Here is a 16,595-nt window from a genome sequence, read left to right on the forward strand (position 1 = left end):
AAAAAAAAAAGAAAGAAATAAAAAGAATCTTACCAAAATGGACATTCTCCTTCCAGAATTTTTTTCTTTTTTTTATTAAATCATAACTTTAAAAATATGGAACACTTCATGAATTTGCGTGTCATCCTTGCACAGGGGCCATGCTAATCTTCTCTGTATCATTCCAATTTTAGTATATGTGCTGCGGAAGCGAGCACTCCTTCCCAAATTCTTTCACAAATCCTTCCTTCTCTCCTGTAGACTAATACACTCCATAAATATAAGCAACATTTATCACAGAGACTTTATTATACAAGGGAGGAGGAAAAGGCTACAGGGCAAATTCTAACCTGAATCTCACCTCTGAATGGCTAGAAGGATTCACAGAAACAGTTCTTCCTCCTCCAGTCTCAACATTCGTGGAAACCAATGTTTTGAAACTTTACACATCATCACCTGGGAAGATTTTTACTCAGCTCATCTGTGGAAGGTCCCAAGAGTCTGCATTTTTAACATGCATGCCAGACAAAAACAGAACTGTCCTGAGGTACATGGCGAAGAGGACAGTGAGTGCTGAAGTTTGACCCACACCTGCTCCAGCACAGCCAAAGTGCTTTCTTCTTTGAACCAGGGGACCAATAACTTACAAATCAGCACAAGCACTGTACTAACCACAGGTGGCACTTTTTTCCTTTTTGTATAGACATTAATCCTTGTAAGGCGCTTAATGCCAGCTGACTCTGATTCAGGTAATTGGGAATCACATTTTCTGTTACACAAAATTGATGAGGACCTTGAAATTTCTTAAGGAAAGGTGTACATTTTCTTAACACTCAGAGTAGTGTTAAAGACTGGCAATCTGAAAGACAGATTAAGATTTGCTAGAATAGGGCAGCGCCTGTGGCTCAAAGAAGTAGGATGCTGGCCCCATATTCCGGAGGTGGCGGGTTTAAGCCCAGCCCCGGCCAAAAACTGCAAAAAAAAAAAAAGATTTGCTAGAATAGCCTGAAAAATTACTTTATAACAATAGATTAGGGGCAACACCTGTGGCTCAGTGGGCAGGGCACCGGCCCCATATACTGAGGATGGCAGGTTTGAACCCGGCCCTGGCAACAAAAGATAGCCCAAACTGCAACAAAAGATAGCCAGATGTTGTGGCGGGCGCCTGTAGCCCCAGCTACTCGGGAGGCTGGGGCAAGAGAATCACCTAAGCTGGAGGTTGCTGGGAGCTGTGACACCATGGCATTCTACTGAGGACGATGAAGTGAGACTCTGTCTCAAAAAAAAAAAAAGATCAGGTCAGAGAAAAAAATCAGTGATGCCACAGACAATATGTTTTCCTTTGGTATCTTCCTGAAGAGACACTCTTGGCAGCACCTGTGGCTCAAGGAGTAGGGCGCCGGCCGCATATACCAGAGGTTGTGGGTTCAAACCTGGCACTGGGCAAAAATTGCAAAAAAAAAAAAAAAAAAGAGAGAGATACTCGCATGAGCCACCACGCACAGCTAATTTTTCATTTTATTGATTGATTTTTTTTTTTTATAAGACAAGGTTTCACTCTTGCTCAGGCTGGTCTCAAAGTCCTGGCCCGAAGTGATCCTCCTGCCTCCCAAAATGCTGGGATTTAGGCATGAGCCACTGTGCCCAGAGATCCTAATATTAAGGCAAGAGTATTTCTTTAAGAACTGTCAAAAAAAAAAAAAGAATTGACACAGCATTGAAAATGCAGTGGGGTTAGATAAATAACATTGCTTGTTACTCACAGTGGTGGATTTCTAAATTAACCCAGAAGGAAGTAACATTTATGTGGGTAATGATTTTAACAAATGAGATGGTGGAAGACGACATTTAGTTTTTAACTATAGTCAGAAATTCTGCCTAGGAACAGGTGTCCTCTCACCATTGGAGAAAAAATGAAAATCCACTATGAGAGAAAACTCTAGGTTTCAATAGACATTTATAAGGAGACCTGGTCAGGAAAAGCTGATTGAGGAACGTGGGGTAAACATTCCTGTCTCTAACATTTGTTCACTGAGGCTGTGATCTCTGAATTTAATGAAGGGATTATGCTCTTGGATGGCACTGGAAAAATCTGTTGGACTAGCAGATCAGTATACAATCTTTCTTCCAAGTCTGGCAGGCCATGTCTATGAAGATTACCACAGGGTAACGCCTCTTTGACTATCTTTGCCTGGATCATCTGGAACTTTTGTGCATGTCTGTAGCCAGTATTCTGAGAATTCTTTACCCTGACTCAATTTGAGCTAACAGAGCTTCTGGCTCCACCTAAAAAAGGTCCCTGTGTGGCAGGCATGGTGGCTCAGGCCTCGAATCCTAGCACTTTGGAAGGCCAAGGTGAAAAGACTGCTTGAGCTCAGGAGTTTAAGACCAGCCAAAGCAATAAAGAGCTAGACCCCATGTTTAAGAAAAATAGAAAAATTAGCCAGGTGTTGTAGTGGGTGCCTGTAGTTGCAACTATGTGGAAGGCTGAGGCAGGAGGATTGCTTGATCCCAGGCAATTGAGCTATGATGATGCCACTGCACTTTAGCCTGGAAAACAGAGTGAGACTCTGTCCTGAAAAAAAATAAAGAAATAGATTCACTGTGTGACTGCTGTATGGCTTGAACTAGAGACTAGATGGCTTTTCCTTGGTGTGCAGTGCAATGTGGGTCTTGAGCGCCCCCACGTATGTGAATCTCCGTCCACACTCATCACAAGAAAAAGGCCTCTCCCCAAAGTGATGGGATAGATGGGCCTTCAAACTTCTCTTTTGTCGGAAGCCCTTGTCACACTCAGTACACCAGAAGGGCATCTCTCCAGTGTGAAGCCTCATGTGCTCAGTGAGATGTGCACGTCGGCGGAAGCTCCGGCTGCACTCAGCACAGGAGAATGGCTTTTCTGTGGTGTGGATCTTGAGGTGCTGTGTGAGGGCTGACTGCCGAGAAAAGGTCTTTTTGCACTCCCCACAGGGGAATTCCCTCTGACCATTGTGAACTCTGGCATGGCAGGCAAGCTTAGAGGGTTCGGTGAACCTCTTGCCACACTCCTCACAGCAGAATGGCTTCTCACTATGTAGACGCTGGTGGGCCTTCATGGCATGCCTCCAAAAGAAGCTCTTCTTACACTCTGGACATTGGAAAGGCTTCTGTCCACTGTGCTGCAATCGATGGGCCTTTAGGCTTCTCTTTAGGCGGAAACTTTTATTACACTCGGGACATGAAAAGGGCTTCTCTCCTGTATGAACTCTGATATGCTCATTGAGTTCCACCTTGTAGATGAATTTCCTGCCACAATCACCGCAAGAAAATGGCTTCTCTTCACTACGTGTCCTTTGGTGGGTCTTCAAAGTAGCCTGCCGAGAAAAGCTTCTGTCACACTTTGGATAGTGGAAGGGCTTCTTCTCGCTGTGCTGGAAAAGATGGAACTTCATCCTTCTCTTCAGGCGGAAGCTCCTGTCACACAGAGGACACTGGAAAGGCTTCTCTCCACTGTGTAGCCGGAGGTGCTCGGTGAGCTCCCACCGCACGAAGAAAGCCTTGCCACACTCCTCACAGCAAAATGGCCTTTCTCCTTTGTGCAAATATAGGTGCCTCTTTAAGTTTCCTCTATACCGGAAGGTCTTGTCACATTCAGGGCAGGGGTAGGGCCGCTGTCCTGTGTGGACGACCTGGTGAGCGACTAGGCTGTCCTTCAGACTGTAGCTCTTCTCACATTCATTGCACTGGAACCGCTGCTTCTTACAAGGGAACCTCTGGCTCCACTTGAGTTCAGTTTTCCCTCTGGATTTGTTCTTGCGGTTTACCAAGTTACTCTTTACCTGGAAGAGTTTCTCACAGACATACCAGGAATACAATCTTGGCTCTGCTGGAATTTCCAAGTGACCTAATGTATCTGGAGGCTTATAATACAGCTCTTTTTTTTCCTGATTAAAAGCTGGGACATTGAGTTTTTTGTGTAGAGTCTCTGTTTCTTGGAGACTTGGACACTGGAAAGTAGGTCTTTGATCTGATAAAATCTCTCTACTCTTCTCTAATAAGGTAGCACACAAGTCATTCTTTTGAAGACCATTTAAATGGGATTCATTTTCTTTTGCCCCAATAGTTCCTTGGTCACCTGGATAAGAAAAAAGTACCACTCTCATCAGTGGTATGTCCACTCTACAGGGGGATTCAGGACTGCCTCACCTCACTAACAAAGTGGGAAAGGGAATCTCACTGATGTCAATGAGTTTGTGAATCTACCTCCCACAGATAAATTATATTTCACTTTTAAATTCCTTTTACCAAATACATCTTGTGAACTACAACTGACCCTCATAGGATAAGCAGAAGCTGGAGACAATTAAAATGAGTTACTCTGAGAATATAACTGTACTATAATAGTCATATTCAGACTGTATTATAGAGACTATACTCACATGTACTCTGACTGTAATATTTCCTTAATCTATGAAATAAGCAGCATAATATTTATGTAAGAAGTCTTAGGGTTATATTCTTTTTTTTTTTTGTAGAGACAGAGTTTCACTTTATGGCCCTGGGTAGAGTGCGGTGGCATCAACACAGCTCACAGCAACCTCCAACTCCTGGGCTTAAGCAATTCTCCTGCCTCAGCCTCCTGAGTAGCTGGGACTACAGGCGCCCGCCACAACACCCGGCTATTTTTCTGTTGAGATTCGGCTGGGGCCGGGATTGAACCCGCCACCCTTGGTATATGGGGCCGGCGCCTTACCGACTGAGCCACAGGCGCCGCCCTTAGGGTCATATTCTTGTCCTCTTCTACTATAGAGTTCAAGAAAAATTTCTAAAAGAAATGGTATTAAAAAGTATCTTTCTCAAGAATGTCCAGGTTGGCTCAGTGCCTGTAGCTCAAGCAGCTAGGGCACCAGACATATACACTGGAGCTGGCAGGTTCGAATCCAGCCCGGGCCCACCAAACAACAATGACAACTACAATCAAAAAATAGGCAGGCATTGTGGTGGGCGCCTATAGTCCCAGCTATTGGGAGGCTGAAGCAAGAGAATCGCTTAAGCCCAGGAGTTTGGAGGTTATTGTGAGCTGTGACGCCAGGGCGACAGCTTGAGACTCTGTCTCATAAAAAAAAAAAAAGTTACCTCAAGGCAGCATCTGTGGCTCAGTGAGTAGGGCACCCCCCCATATACTGAGGGTGGCAGGTTCAAACCTGGCCCCAGCCAAACTGCAACAAAAAAATAGCTGGTGTTGTGGCAGGTGCCTGTAGTCCCAGGTACTCAGGAGGCTGAGGCTAGAGAATCGCCTAAGCCCAAGAGCTGGAGGTTGCTGTGAGCTGTGATGCCACAGAACTCTACCAAGGATGACAAAATGAGACTCTGTCTCTTAAAAAAAAAAAGAATGTCCAGGTTGTAATTTACCCAAATTATAAAGAATTCAGTATAGAAATTATTTTACTTTCAAAAGAACTCTGCCTTATAAGAAAGATATATTTATATAAGCACCTCACTACTTTTCCAAATAGCCCACAAACAGGCTATTTTCCAAATAGGTCCACAGAAGGACCTGAGTTATCACATGATTACCCACCAAATATGGAGAGGATAATTTTAGACATTCACCTAAGCCACTGTGTTTCAGAATTGGTTCACCTCCAATGACTTTTCTTTTTTTTCTTTTGAGACACAGGCTTGCTTTGTTGCCCTCAGTAGAGTGCCGTGGCATCACGGCTAATAGCAACCTCCAACTCTTGGGCTTAAACAATTCTCTTGCCTCAGCCTCCCAAGTAGCTGGGACTATAGGCGCCTGACACAATGCCTGGCTTTTTTTTTGTTGCTGTTGTTGCAGTTGTCATTGCTGTTTTAGCTGGCCAGGGCAGGGTTCGAACCCGCCACCCTCAGTATATGGGGCTGGCGCCCTACCGAGCCACAGGCACCCCCCCATATATGTTCCAATCTTATGACCTCAGCTCATGTATCACCACTGTTGCTTCTTTCCCTCACCAAATCTGCCCAGGGTTTGGCTATTTACATCCTGGTTCTTTTCAGAGTCCCCCAGGGATATTTCTGTCTTCCATTTTTTCTTTTCTAGATCCCTATAGCAGTTTCTATCAATATGACCTGTTATATTTTATAATTGACTAACTCAACAGTACAATATGTTGACTAAGTTAATTGCTATGTCACTAAGATAAAGTCTAGAGTATACCCCTGTAATCCCAGATAATCAGGAGGCTGAAGCAAGAGAATCACTTAAGCACAGGAGTTGAGGTTGCTGTGATGCTATGGAACTCTACCAAGGGCAACATAGTGAGGCTCAAAAAAAAAAAAAATCTAGAGTATAAACATTCTTTTATTTGTACATACATGCCGTATTACATAAACCTGTTTTCCCTAGCCAAAGAAATACTGTAAGCATGGCAATATTGGTTAAATAAATAGAAAAATATACAGTAGCAATGAAATGAAATTCTTTCTTAGGAATTCTTTTATCTTCTTTTTTTTTTTTTTCGAGATAGAGTCTCAGTATGTCACTCTCAGTAGAATGCCATGGCACCACAGCTCACAGCAACCTCTAACTCTTGGGCTTAAGCGATTCTCTTGCCCAGCCTCCCAAGTAGCTGGGACTACGGGGTGCCTGCCACAATGGTAGTCTATTTTTTTATTGTTGTTGTAGTTGTCATTGTTTTAGCAGTCCCTGGCCGGATTTGAACCTGTTAGCCTCATTGTACGTGGCCAGCGCCCTAACCACTGGCCTACGGGCACTGAGCCTCTTTTATCCTCTTGATGGAGCTTGATTTCACTCCCTGGGTTCATATTCCCTTCTTCTTCAGAGTTCCTTGACTCTTAGGATTTAGTAAAGTATTCACATACTATAAAAGTGAAACAGTCCTTAAAATATTAGAAGTGTTAAGTATTTCTAAAGTTTCCATCACAATTTGATCATAAGACTTTAAAATTCAAATGGATATGGATGGGTGCCTATAGCTCAGGGAGTAGGGCACTGGCTACATATACCAAGGCTGCTGGGTTCAAGCCTAGTCTGGGCCTGTTAAACAACAATGACAACTGCAACCAAAAATAGCCGGGCATTGTGGCTGTGTCTATATTCCTAGCTACTTGGGAGGCTGAGGCAAAAGAATCACTTAAACCCAAGAGTTGTAGGTTGCTGTGAGCTGTGACGCCATAAGCACTCTACTGAGGGCAACACAGTGAGACTCTGTCTCAAAAAAACAAAAACCAATAAACAAATTCATATGGACACCATGGTATGACAGGCAGGTGGTTTTTTCCTCAAGGCATCGATGAATGGATTCCTTGCTCTTTTACAAGAAATTCTCTATCCAGGCATTGTGGCGGGCGCCTGTAGTCCCAGCTACTCAGGAGGCTGAGGCAAAAGAATTGTTTAAGCCCAGGAGTTGGAGGTTGCTGTGAGCTGTAACACCACAGCACTCCACTGAGGGCAATAAAGTGAGATTCTAGCTCTTAAAAAAAAAACCAAGTTCTAGCCAACTATCCAAAAAGAAAAGTACAGAAAACAAAGGTAGGAAAATTAAATGATAGATGTCCTTATAACCATCCTACTCACCACAGCACAGTGCCTTTCCAGTGTTCTTCAAGTCCAACTGCTCATCGGAAGGGCTAATTGTCAGTCTTTTCTCTAGGTATTCCTGAGCTCTGATGAACAGCATTCTCCCTTGTTCCATCCATGTGATCAAATCTGGCTTACAAAAAACATAGCCTGAAAACATAGTTGACAAAGTCTCAGTCTGGGCTTACTGAGTATTTAACTGAAAGTTACTTTCATAGTTGACTTTGATTCCTGAAGACATCCATGTTAGGTCAAAAACAAACAAACAAAACAAAACAGAAAGTTCTGCAAATTATGTCAATGACAGCGGAATAGAGCCCAACAAAATTATTCCTTAAATACTCTCTGTAGTATTTTACAAAATTAAAGGATACAGAGAAGTAAGGAGGATAAGGATTTTAAAACATTTGACATTCAGGCAGAAAGTGTCCAAAGTGATCATTTTAACTGGTACAACCAGAGGGAGTTTGTGAGGGAGCCTTGATCACAGGGTCCATATTTCTGAATAGAGAGGCCTCACATCTGAGGAAACTGACTATTGAGGTACCAAGATGCTTAATCAATGAAGTGAAAGAAACAGGAAGCTGTTAAATATCAGCAGTTAAGAGGTAGAGAGGAGTGCAGTGGCTCACACCTGTAATCCGAGCACCCTGGGAAACCAAGGCAGGCAGATCCTCTAAGCTCACGAGTTCAAGACCAGCCTGAGCCAGAGTGGGACCCCTCTCCAAAAAGTAGCCCAGCATTGTGGTGGGGGCCTGTAATCCCAGCTACCTGGGAGGCGGAGGCAAGAGAATCGCTTAAGCCCAAGTGTCTGAGATTTCTGTGAGCTATGACGCCACAGCAGAAATGACAAAGTGAGAATCTGTCTGAAAAAAAAGTCCGGCATTGTGGTGGGTGCCTGTACTCTCAGCTACTTGGGAGGCTAAGGCAAGAGAGAGAATGGCTTCACTCCAAGAGTTTGAGGTTCCTGTGAGCTAGGACAGACAGGACTCTACCTAGGGCGACAAAGACTCTGTCTCTAGAAAAAAAAAAAAAGGGTATTATTCACCTACGTTTAAATCCCCCATCATCATCATCTTCCCCTTGTATGTATACTTGATCTTAGCCCAAAGACCAAGAAGCAATTCCCCTGTATGTTGGATAAAATTCGACTCCTTATCTTGGTTTCATTCCCTACTAGCCCCGATACATGTGCTACAATAGACTGATTCCGAGTGGTTCCCAACATATTGATCTCATTCTTCCGTTTTTGTTTTTTTGAGACAGTCTCACTGTGTTGCCCTCAGTAGAGTGCTGTGGCATCACATCTCACAGCAACCTCAAACTCTTGGGCTTAAGCGATTCTCTTGCCTCAGCCTCCGAATAGCTGGAACTACAGGCGCCTGCCACAATGCCCAGCTATTTGGGGGTTGCTATTGTTACTATTGTTTAGCAGGCCCGGGCCAGGCTGGAACCCACTAGCCTCGGTGTCTGTGGCTGATGCCCTACTCACTGAACTATGGGCGCTGAGCCTGACCTCATGTTTTCTGACTTTGGGGCCTTTGCACTAGCTTTTCCCTTGCCTAGTATTCTCTTATCCCTGATTTCACATAGTTAATGGCTTCTTGTCATTCATATCTTATTTAGGATGTTATAATCTCCTGTACAGGGAAAGACTCCTTCAGGCTTTATTAAATTGACCAGAGTAGAAATAGGTTTTTGAAATTTTTTTTTGTTTGTTGTCTTGAGATAGTCTCACTCTATCGCCCTGGTAGAGTGCAGTGGCATCACAGCTCACAGCAACCTCCAACTCTTGGGCTTTGGCGATTCTCTTGCCTCTACCTCCCAAGTAGCTGGGACTATAGGCGCCCGCCATAATGCCCGGCTATTTTTTGTTGCAGTTTGGCCAGGGCCGGGTTCGAACCCACCACCCTCAGTATATGGGGCTGGTGCCCCACCCATTGAACCACAGGTGCAGCCCAAGACTTGATCTCTAAAAAAATTTCAAGGTGGAGCCTGACACTCAATGAGTGGGGCGCTGGCCCCATATACCAAGGGTGGCGGGTTCGAACCCAGCCCTGGCCAAATTGCAACAAAAAAATAGCCAGGCATTGTGGCGGGCGCCTGTAGTCCTGGCTGCTGGAGAGGCTGAGGCAGAAGAGTTGCCTAGGCCCAGGAGTTGGAGGTTGCTGTGAGATGTCTGATGCCACAGCACTCTACCAAGGGCGATAAAGTGAGACCCTGTCTCCACAAAAAAAAAAAGTGATCAGGTCTTGCTCTGTCATCTATGCTGGAAGGCAGTAGTGCAGTAGCTCACTGCATCTCAAACTCTTGGGCTTGAATGATCCTCCAGCCTCCATCTTCCAAGTGGCTAGGACGATAGGCACCTGCCACCAGGTCTCACTAATCTTAAAATATTTTTTGCAAGCTCAGCGGCTAGGGTGCCAGCCACATAGACTGGGGCTGGCGGGTTTGAACCCAGCCCAGGCCTGCCAAACAATGACAACACAACAACAATAACAAAAAATAGCCGGGCATTGTGGAGTCTTCAGACTCTTGGGGTCTCTATGCCTGTAGTCCCAGCTACTTGGGAGGCTGAGGCAAGAGAATCACTTAGTCCCAAGAGTCTGAGGTTGCTGTGAGCCATGATGCCACGGCACTATACTGAGGGCGACAAAGTCAGACTCTGTCTCAAAAACAAAAAAAAAAAGTTTTTGTAGAGATGGTGTCTCACTATTAGAAATGTTAAGTGGAGCGACTTGGCTAAGCAGCAAAGTATAATTTCCTCGAATTTGTTTTTAATGTACTCCTTGAATATTTCCCTGGAATCACCTAAGCGTCCCCTCCCACTGCTCTCTTCCCTCTTCCTCTACCCGGGCACCCGTTCTTGTATACTGTATCCACACTGTGCACCGTTTTGTGCCCTAGCTTATTCATTTTTTTTTAAGTTTTTTGTACATAGATCATAAATACATTTATGCCATTTTCAGTGTGTTGATTATTTGTACAAATTGGGAGTGCTTACATCATACTAATCAACATAGCTTTCACTTCATTTACCCAATTATAGCATTAGGATTCTTTTTTTTTTTTTTTTTTGAGACAGAGTCTCACTATGTCTCTCTCTGTAGAGTGCAGTAGCGTCACAACTCACAGCAACCTCAAACTCTTGGGCTTAAGAGATTTTCTTGCTTCAGCCTCCCAAGTAGCTGGGACTACAGGCACCTGCCACAATACCTGGCTATTATTTGTTGCAGTTGTCATTGTTGTTTAGCTGGCCCAAGCTCGAACCTGATAGCCTTGGTGGATGTGGCTAATGCTGTAAACACTGTGCTACTGGTGCCGAGCCAACGCCCCAGCTTATTCTAGCTTAATAACTATACCCCCTTCATGAAAGCCATATTTCTCACAAAGCAGGAAATTTGTCTTATCCAGGCAATATAGGCAGGCACTAGAGTATTCATTAAAGAAATAAAAGAACACCCTTTTTTAATAATACTGAAGGCACAGACGCCACTGGATAGAAAGGGACAAGTGAAAAATATTCTATTATAGGAAGGCAAGGAAATATTATGAATGTAAATTGGGCACAGGATCTTATTCAACCAGCTCATAGCTGATACAGATAAGGAAACCTCTTAGTATTGGTTCTCAAAAAGCCATTCCCTGGAAGCCCATCTTACCCAGGGAATCAAGGGTCTCATAATTGGTCTTCATCACTTGTTTATACATTTCCTTCTGCCATTTCTCGAGGATCTCCCACTCTTGCTCCGTAAAATATAAGGCCACATCATCAAATGTCACGGTTACCTAGAGCACAAACAGTATATACATACTTTCTCTTTAAGGCTACTTTTTCAATGTCCATGACTTTACTAAGAGACAGAAAAAAACATACCAGTGATCTCTGGATGGTGCCATATAATTTAATGAACATACTAAAGAGGTCAGAAATGTCCTGTGGAGCCAAATAAAGTGAATGAAGAAAGAGTAGACCTTTGAGTATGTGCACCATCTAAAGGAGGATCCTTTACTTAGCAGAAACCAATTACTGTTGTTATGCAAGCCTGGGCCTACTTTAGTGGATGTGTCAATTAAAACTTTTTAATTTTGAAAAAAAAAGAAAAACTTTTTAATTTTGAAATAATTACAAGGAGTTAAAGAGAAACTTCAGAAAAGTTCTGTGTACCCTTTATCTTAAAGGTCATATTGTACATTTTGGTATTATTGCACAATATAAAAACCAGTAAATTGACACTGGCATAATGTGTATATATGTATGTCTCTGTGATTTCATCACATGTGCTAACTCATGTAACCGCCACTGCAATGAAGAAACAAGTAACAGTCAGATTGGCTTGGTGCCCATAGCACAGTGGTTATGGTGCCAGCCATATACACTGAGGGTGGCGAGTTAGAACCCGGCCTGGGCCAGCTAAACAACTACAACCAAAAACTAGCCAGGCATTGTGGTGAGCACCCGTAATCCCAGCTACTTGGAAGGCTGAGGCAAGAGAATCACTTAAGCCCAAGAGTTTTGAGGTTGCTGTGAGCTGGGACGCCACAGTACCCTACCAACGGTGACATAGTGAGACTCTGTCTAAAAAAAAAAAAGACAACACAAAACAGTAGACCTCCGTATTCCTGGATTCAGCATCCATAGATACAACCAACCTCAAATTGAAAAAAAGTGTGTATATATAGAGAGAAAGAGAGCAATTAAAAAGAACGAAAATAGGGTGGTGCCTGTGGCTCAAAGGAGTGGGGTGCTGGCCCCATATGCTGGAGGTAGAGGGTTCAAACCCAGCCCTGGCCAAAACTGCAAAAAAAAAAAAAAAAAGAAAATAATCTAGCACAAAACTATTTACATAGCATTTCCATTGTATTATAAGTAATGCAGGAATTATTTAATATATATGAAAGGATGCATGCAGGCCATGTGCAAATACTAAGCCATTTTATATAAGCAACTTCAGCACCCATGGATTTTGGTATCTGAGGGTCCTCAGATACTAAGGAATGACTATACCCCTTCATCACAAAGAACTCCCTTGTTCCAACTCTTTTTTTTTTTTTTTTGTAGAGACAGAGTCTCACTGTACCATCCTCAGGTAGAGTGCCATGACATCACACGGCTCACAGCAACCTCTAACTCTTGGGCTTATGCGATTCTCTTGCCTCAGCCTCCCAAGCAGCTGGGACTACAGGCGCCCGCCACAACGCCCGGCTAGTCCCAACTCTTTATAATCACATTCACGGCTTGGCACCTGTAGCTCAACGGCTAGGGCACCAGCCACATACCCCAGAGCTGGCAGGTTCAAATCCAACCACAGGCCTGCCAAACAACAATGACAACTACAACCAAAAAATAGCCAGATGTTGTGGCAGGCGCCTGTAGTCCCAGCTACTTGGAGGCTGCAGCAGGAGAATCGCTTAAGCCCAAGAGTTAGAGGTTGCTGTGAGCTGTGATGCTACAGCACTCTTACCCAGGGTGACAGCTTGAGACTCTGACTCAAAAAAAAACAAAAGAATATAATGACATTCACTAATTTGTATTCCAGGAGGGTCCCAACCACCTACAGAAGAGCGGAGAAAAGGAAACCCTGGCTAAAGAGACGTATGTTGAAGAACTTGGGAAAGAATATGTGTCTGTCAAAGGAGGCTAGGGAAAGAGGGTGTTAGGCAGAGGAGAACAATATGTAAATAGGGAGCATTACATTACCAAGAGTTTTAAATTTCAATGCACTCAGAACATTTGCACATTTAAGCAAGTTATACTTAACTGAAACTAATGTTTGTTTTTTTTGACAGAGCTTCAAGCTTTTGTTCTGGGTAGAGTGCCATGCCATTACAGCTCACAGCAACCTCCAACTCCTGGGCTCAAGTGATTCTCCTGCCCCTGCCTCTCAAGTAGCTGGGAATACAGGCGCCTGCCACAACGCCTGGCTATTTTTTGGTTGCAGCCATCATTGTTGTTTGGCTGGAATTGAACCTGCCAAATCAGGTGTATGTGGTGGGTGCCTTAGCCACTTGAGCCCCAGGCGCCGAGCCTTCTGGGGTTTTTGAATTAAGATTCAAGATATGGGATGGCGCCTATGGCTCAAAGGAGTAGGGCGCCGGCCCCATATGCCGGAGGTGGAGGGTTCAAACCCAGCCTCGGCCAAAAACTGCAAAAAAAAAGAAAAAGAGAGAAATTCAGGATATGCCTTTCAGACTCTAAAACCAGTGTCAAACTATGCATTATACTACAGCAATGGTGGTAAATTTCATTTAGGATAACAACCCAAACTGGTTTCCAGTTTTCTGTCCATTTCTACAAGAAGCAGTCTCCAATTCCTCTCAGTTCCAGTTTCCTACCCTCTCTTTTTCTCATCTACTTCTGCAGAGGTTCTTCTCTGAGGCTCCTTCCAGCAGCAGAGCATGGAACAGCCCCAACCCTTACACGAGACCAACAGGGGGAACGGTCGTTGACCACAGCAGACAAAAGGCCCAAACACCGGACCTCACTCGGGCTCTAATTTTCAGACTAATCGTTTTTTCCCTTCTTCCCCATCCCCAAAGAGATGGGGTCTCCCTATGTCGCCCAGGCTTGAGAGTAGGGGCTATTCACCGGCGAGATCTCATTACAGATCTACACGCAGTTTTTTCGGACTTAGGTCAGTTCACCCTTGTTAGGCATCCTGCTAGCCCCCGCTCCCAAAAGGTCACCCACAGATGTCCAGTTTAGTGTGGACACGCCGCGGGCACAGCTCCCGGGCTCAAGAGACGCCCCCGCCTCAACTTCCCAAGCAGCTGGGGTCACAGGCGCAAGTCACTGCGCCTCCACCCCACTCCGCCCACACCGACTCATTGCCAGAAAATTCCAGGGCACCAAAACTGCGCCTTCTCCAGCGTCGGCTCGGAGCTCGGTCCAGAGAACACAGACAAATATCCTCAGGCTCGGGCTCCCCTCGCTTCACTCCCTAGGCGGGAAGCAACTCCAGCCGCGACAAGACTGTAGTTTTGGCAGAGCCTGCAGCCTCCACCAGTCCCTCTTACCGAAGCCGGGTGAGCCACTGCGGATCCGCGGGAACCCGCCATGTAGCGCACTTCCGCCGACCCCGCCCCAGACCCTGCGAGGATCCCATAGAGCGCGGATATCCCTCTAACGTAGTGCGGCCAGAACGTGGTGCATTCTGGGACTCGGCGGCCCAGGGCCAAAGGCGTTCCGCTCACAGCTCCCCCTGCGGACAGGAGGAACAAGTACCTGCCCGCAGAGCCCCATCTCTCAGGAAAAGCCCGCGGAGTCGGGGGGGACGAAGATACCCCGGCTGGACTTCCTGCCCCGCAGCGCTCCCTGCGGCCGGGAGGATCAGGCGCTGCTCGGGGTCGGCCCTCAGAGAACGGTCCAAATGGCAGGGCGAAGTGGCTCAGACCTGTAATCACAGCATTTTGGAGGCCGTGGCACCTGGATTGTCTGAGCTCACAGGTTGGAGACCAGCTTTAACAACAATGAAACCCGGTCTTTAAAAATAGCCGGGCGTTGTGGTGCATGCCTGTAGTCCCAGCAACTAGGGAGGCTGAAGCAAAGGAATTGCTTAAATCCAAGAGTTTGAGGTTGCTGTGAGCTGTGACTCCACGGCACTCTACCGAGGGTGATAAAGTGAGACCCTGTCTCAAAAAAAAAGGAAAAGAAAAGAAAAGGGTTCTGGCCACAGAACCTTGTAGGCCACATCCCAACCATGGGTGATGGGTCCTCGGAATGTGTTGGCATCTCAAGGGACAAAGAAAGTGAAGTGTGAAGGGGGCAAGGGCCAGGCAGCTGGAAATGGAGAGAGAAGAGTGAGGGACAGGGGGAGACGTCCCTCCCAGAAATCGAACTGAGATTAGGAGCTTGGTGCAAGAGGGAGTGTGTGGTTCTGCCCCCCAAAGCCAACTCTGAGTCAAGGATGAGGCCCACGGGCTTCATCTGTGAAGGGATCCCAGGACTCAAGCGAAGGTGGTGGGGAATGAAACCACCAAGGAGGTGGGATGGAACAGGAAGGCATCGCGGTAGAGCCAGGTTTGCAAGCTGTGAAGCGCAAGGGCTTGTTCCCCACGTGCCAAGGAGGCTGGATGTTCTGTTTTTCCGGGGTCGATTCACCTGGGCCCAGGCCATAGTCTGTCATAGTCCAAGAGTAGCTTCGGGCAGAGGGACTTGGGAAGCCATGCCTGGCTTGGGTTTGGGGGTGCGGTGCCTGGCTCAGGGGCCAAGGTTGGCCAAAGGGATGGCCCAGGTGCTCAGGGCCTCTCCGGTAAGGTGGAGAGAATGAGAGGTGGAGGAAAAGGTGCTGGGGGTGGGGAGGTGGGGGGTGGTGAAATCTTGAGGGAGAAGCACCAAAAGGTCAGAGACCTTGGAAAGAGATGGGGAGACACAGAAATTGGTGACATAGGGAGGGGGGTTGATAATTGCCCCCAGAACATCAACTTAGATTCTATCCTTATCATAGTTTAGGAGTCAGGCTAATGTAACTGAAAGGAAACGTGAGCAGCCTCTGGAGAAAGAGGGATGACCCCTAGGATGAGTGTGTGCATATGTGTGTTTGCTATGGAATAGTGAACGTGTAACGTGGAAGGGAAGCTTAGCATGACTAGCTCCATTTTGTTTGTGATCCCCCACAGTGATAGCATTTAGATTAAAAGCTTCTGCTTAGCTCTGCACACAGGTCAGCTAATTTTAGGAAAAATTCCGTTTGAGTTAAATTAGAAAAAAGACTATAACCGGCTCGGTGCCTGTGGCTCAAGCAGCTAAGGTGCCAGCCACATACACCTGAGCTGGCGAGTTCGAATCCAGCCTGGCCCGCCAAACAACAATGACGGCTGCAACCAAAAAATAGCTGGCGTTGTGGCAGGCACCTGTGGTCCCAGCTACTTTGAGCTGGATGTCACAGTACTCTACCCAGGGTGACAGCTTGAGGCTCTATCTCAAAAAATAAAAAATAATAATAATTTTTTAAAAAATGAAGACTATACCCATCTCTTTCCCAAAACTAATGCCTGGGGAGGTAAAGAAAGCATGCACACAAGTGACAATGCTACGTTAAAGATCATAGGAACA

The 16,595-nt window shown here is 45.6% G+C and overlaps 1 protein-coding gene and 1 non-coding gene across 4 annotated transcripts; both read right to left on the bottom strand.

Annotated features, from left to right (window-relative positions):
* Positions 1-43: 43 nt before the first annotated feature.
* Positions 44-14,679, bottom strand: LOC128560328 (zinc finger protein 425-like). Of its 3 annotated transcripts, none has more exons than XM_053553929.1 (4): positions 14,558-14,679; positions 11,203-11,329; positions 7,538-7,690; positions 44-4,093 (listed from the first exon to the last, which is right to left on the bottom strand). In XM_053553929.1, the coding sequence occupies exons 1-4, from the start codon at positions 14,597-14,599 to the stop codon at positions 2,607-2,609; spliced, it is 1,809 nt and encodes a 602-aa protein (XP_053409904.1). In that variant the 5' UTR covers positions 14,600-14,679; the 3' UTR covers positions 44-2,606. The 3 variants fall into 3 exon arrangements, with proteins under 3 accessions (XP_053409904.1, XP_053409903.1, XP_053409902.1); XM_053553928.1 differs by lacking the exon at positions 14,558-14,679 and adding an exon at positions 13,303-13,424 and having other exon boundaries at positions 7,538-7,669; XM_053553927.1 differs by lacking the exon at positions 14,558-14,679 and adding an exon at positions 13,303-13,423.
* LOC128560469 (U6 spliceosomal RNA) lies at positions 91-197 on the bottom strand. The gene has a single exon (XR_008372968.1). It is a non-coding gene; the product is annotated as a U6 spliceosomal RNA (small nuclear RNA).
* Positions 14,680-16,595: the final 1,916 nt, after the last annotated feature.

Source organism: Nycticebus coucang, chromosome 11 (genome assembly GCF_027406575.1).
Source record: "Nycticebus coucang isolate mNycCou1 chromosome 11, mNycCou1.pri, whole genome shotgun sequence".
NCBI classification, from domain to species: domain Eukaryota; kingdom Metazoa; phylum Chordata; class Mammalia; order Primates; family Lorisidae; genus Nycticebus; species Nycticebus coucang.

Coding starts and splice junctions, on each gene's coding strand:
- LOC128560328 (XM_053553927.1), bottom strand. CDS start 13,368: ATGGCATGGCACTCTACCCAGAACAAAAGCTTGAAGCTCTGTCAAAAA. Junction 11,330..13,302: donor AAAAACAAACATTAGTTTCA/GTTAAGTATAAC, acceptor TTTGTGCTCTAG/GTAACCGTGACATTTGATGA. Junction 7,691..11,202: donor TGAGACCCTTGATTCCCTGG/GTAAGATGGGCT, acceptor CTATGTTTTCAG/GCTATGTTTTTTGTAAGCCA.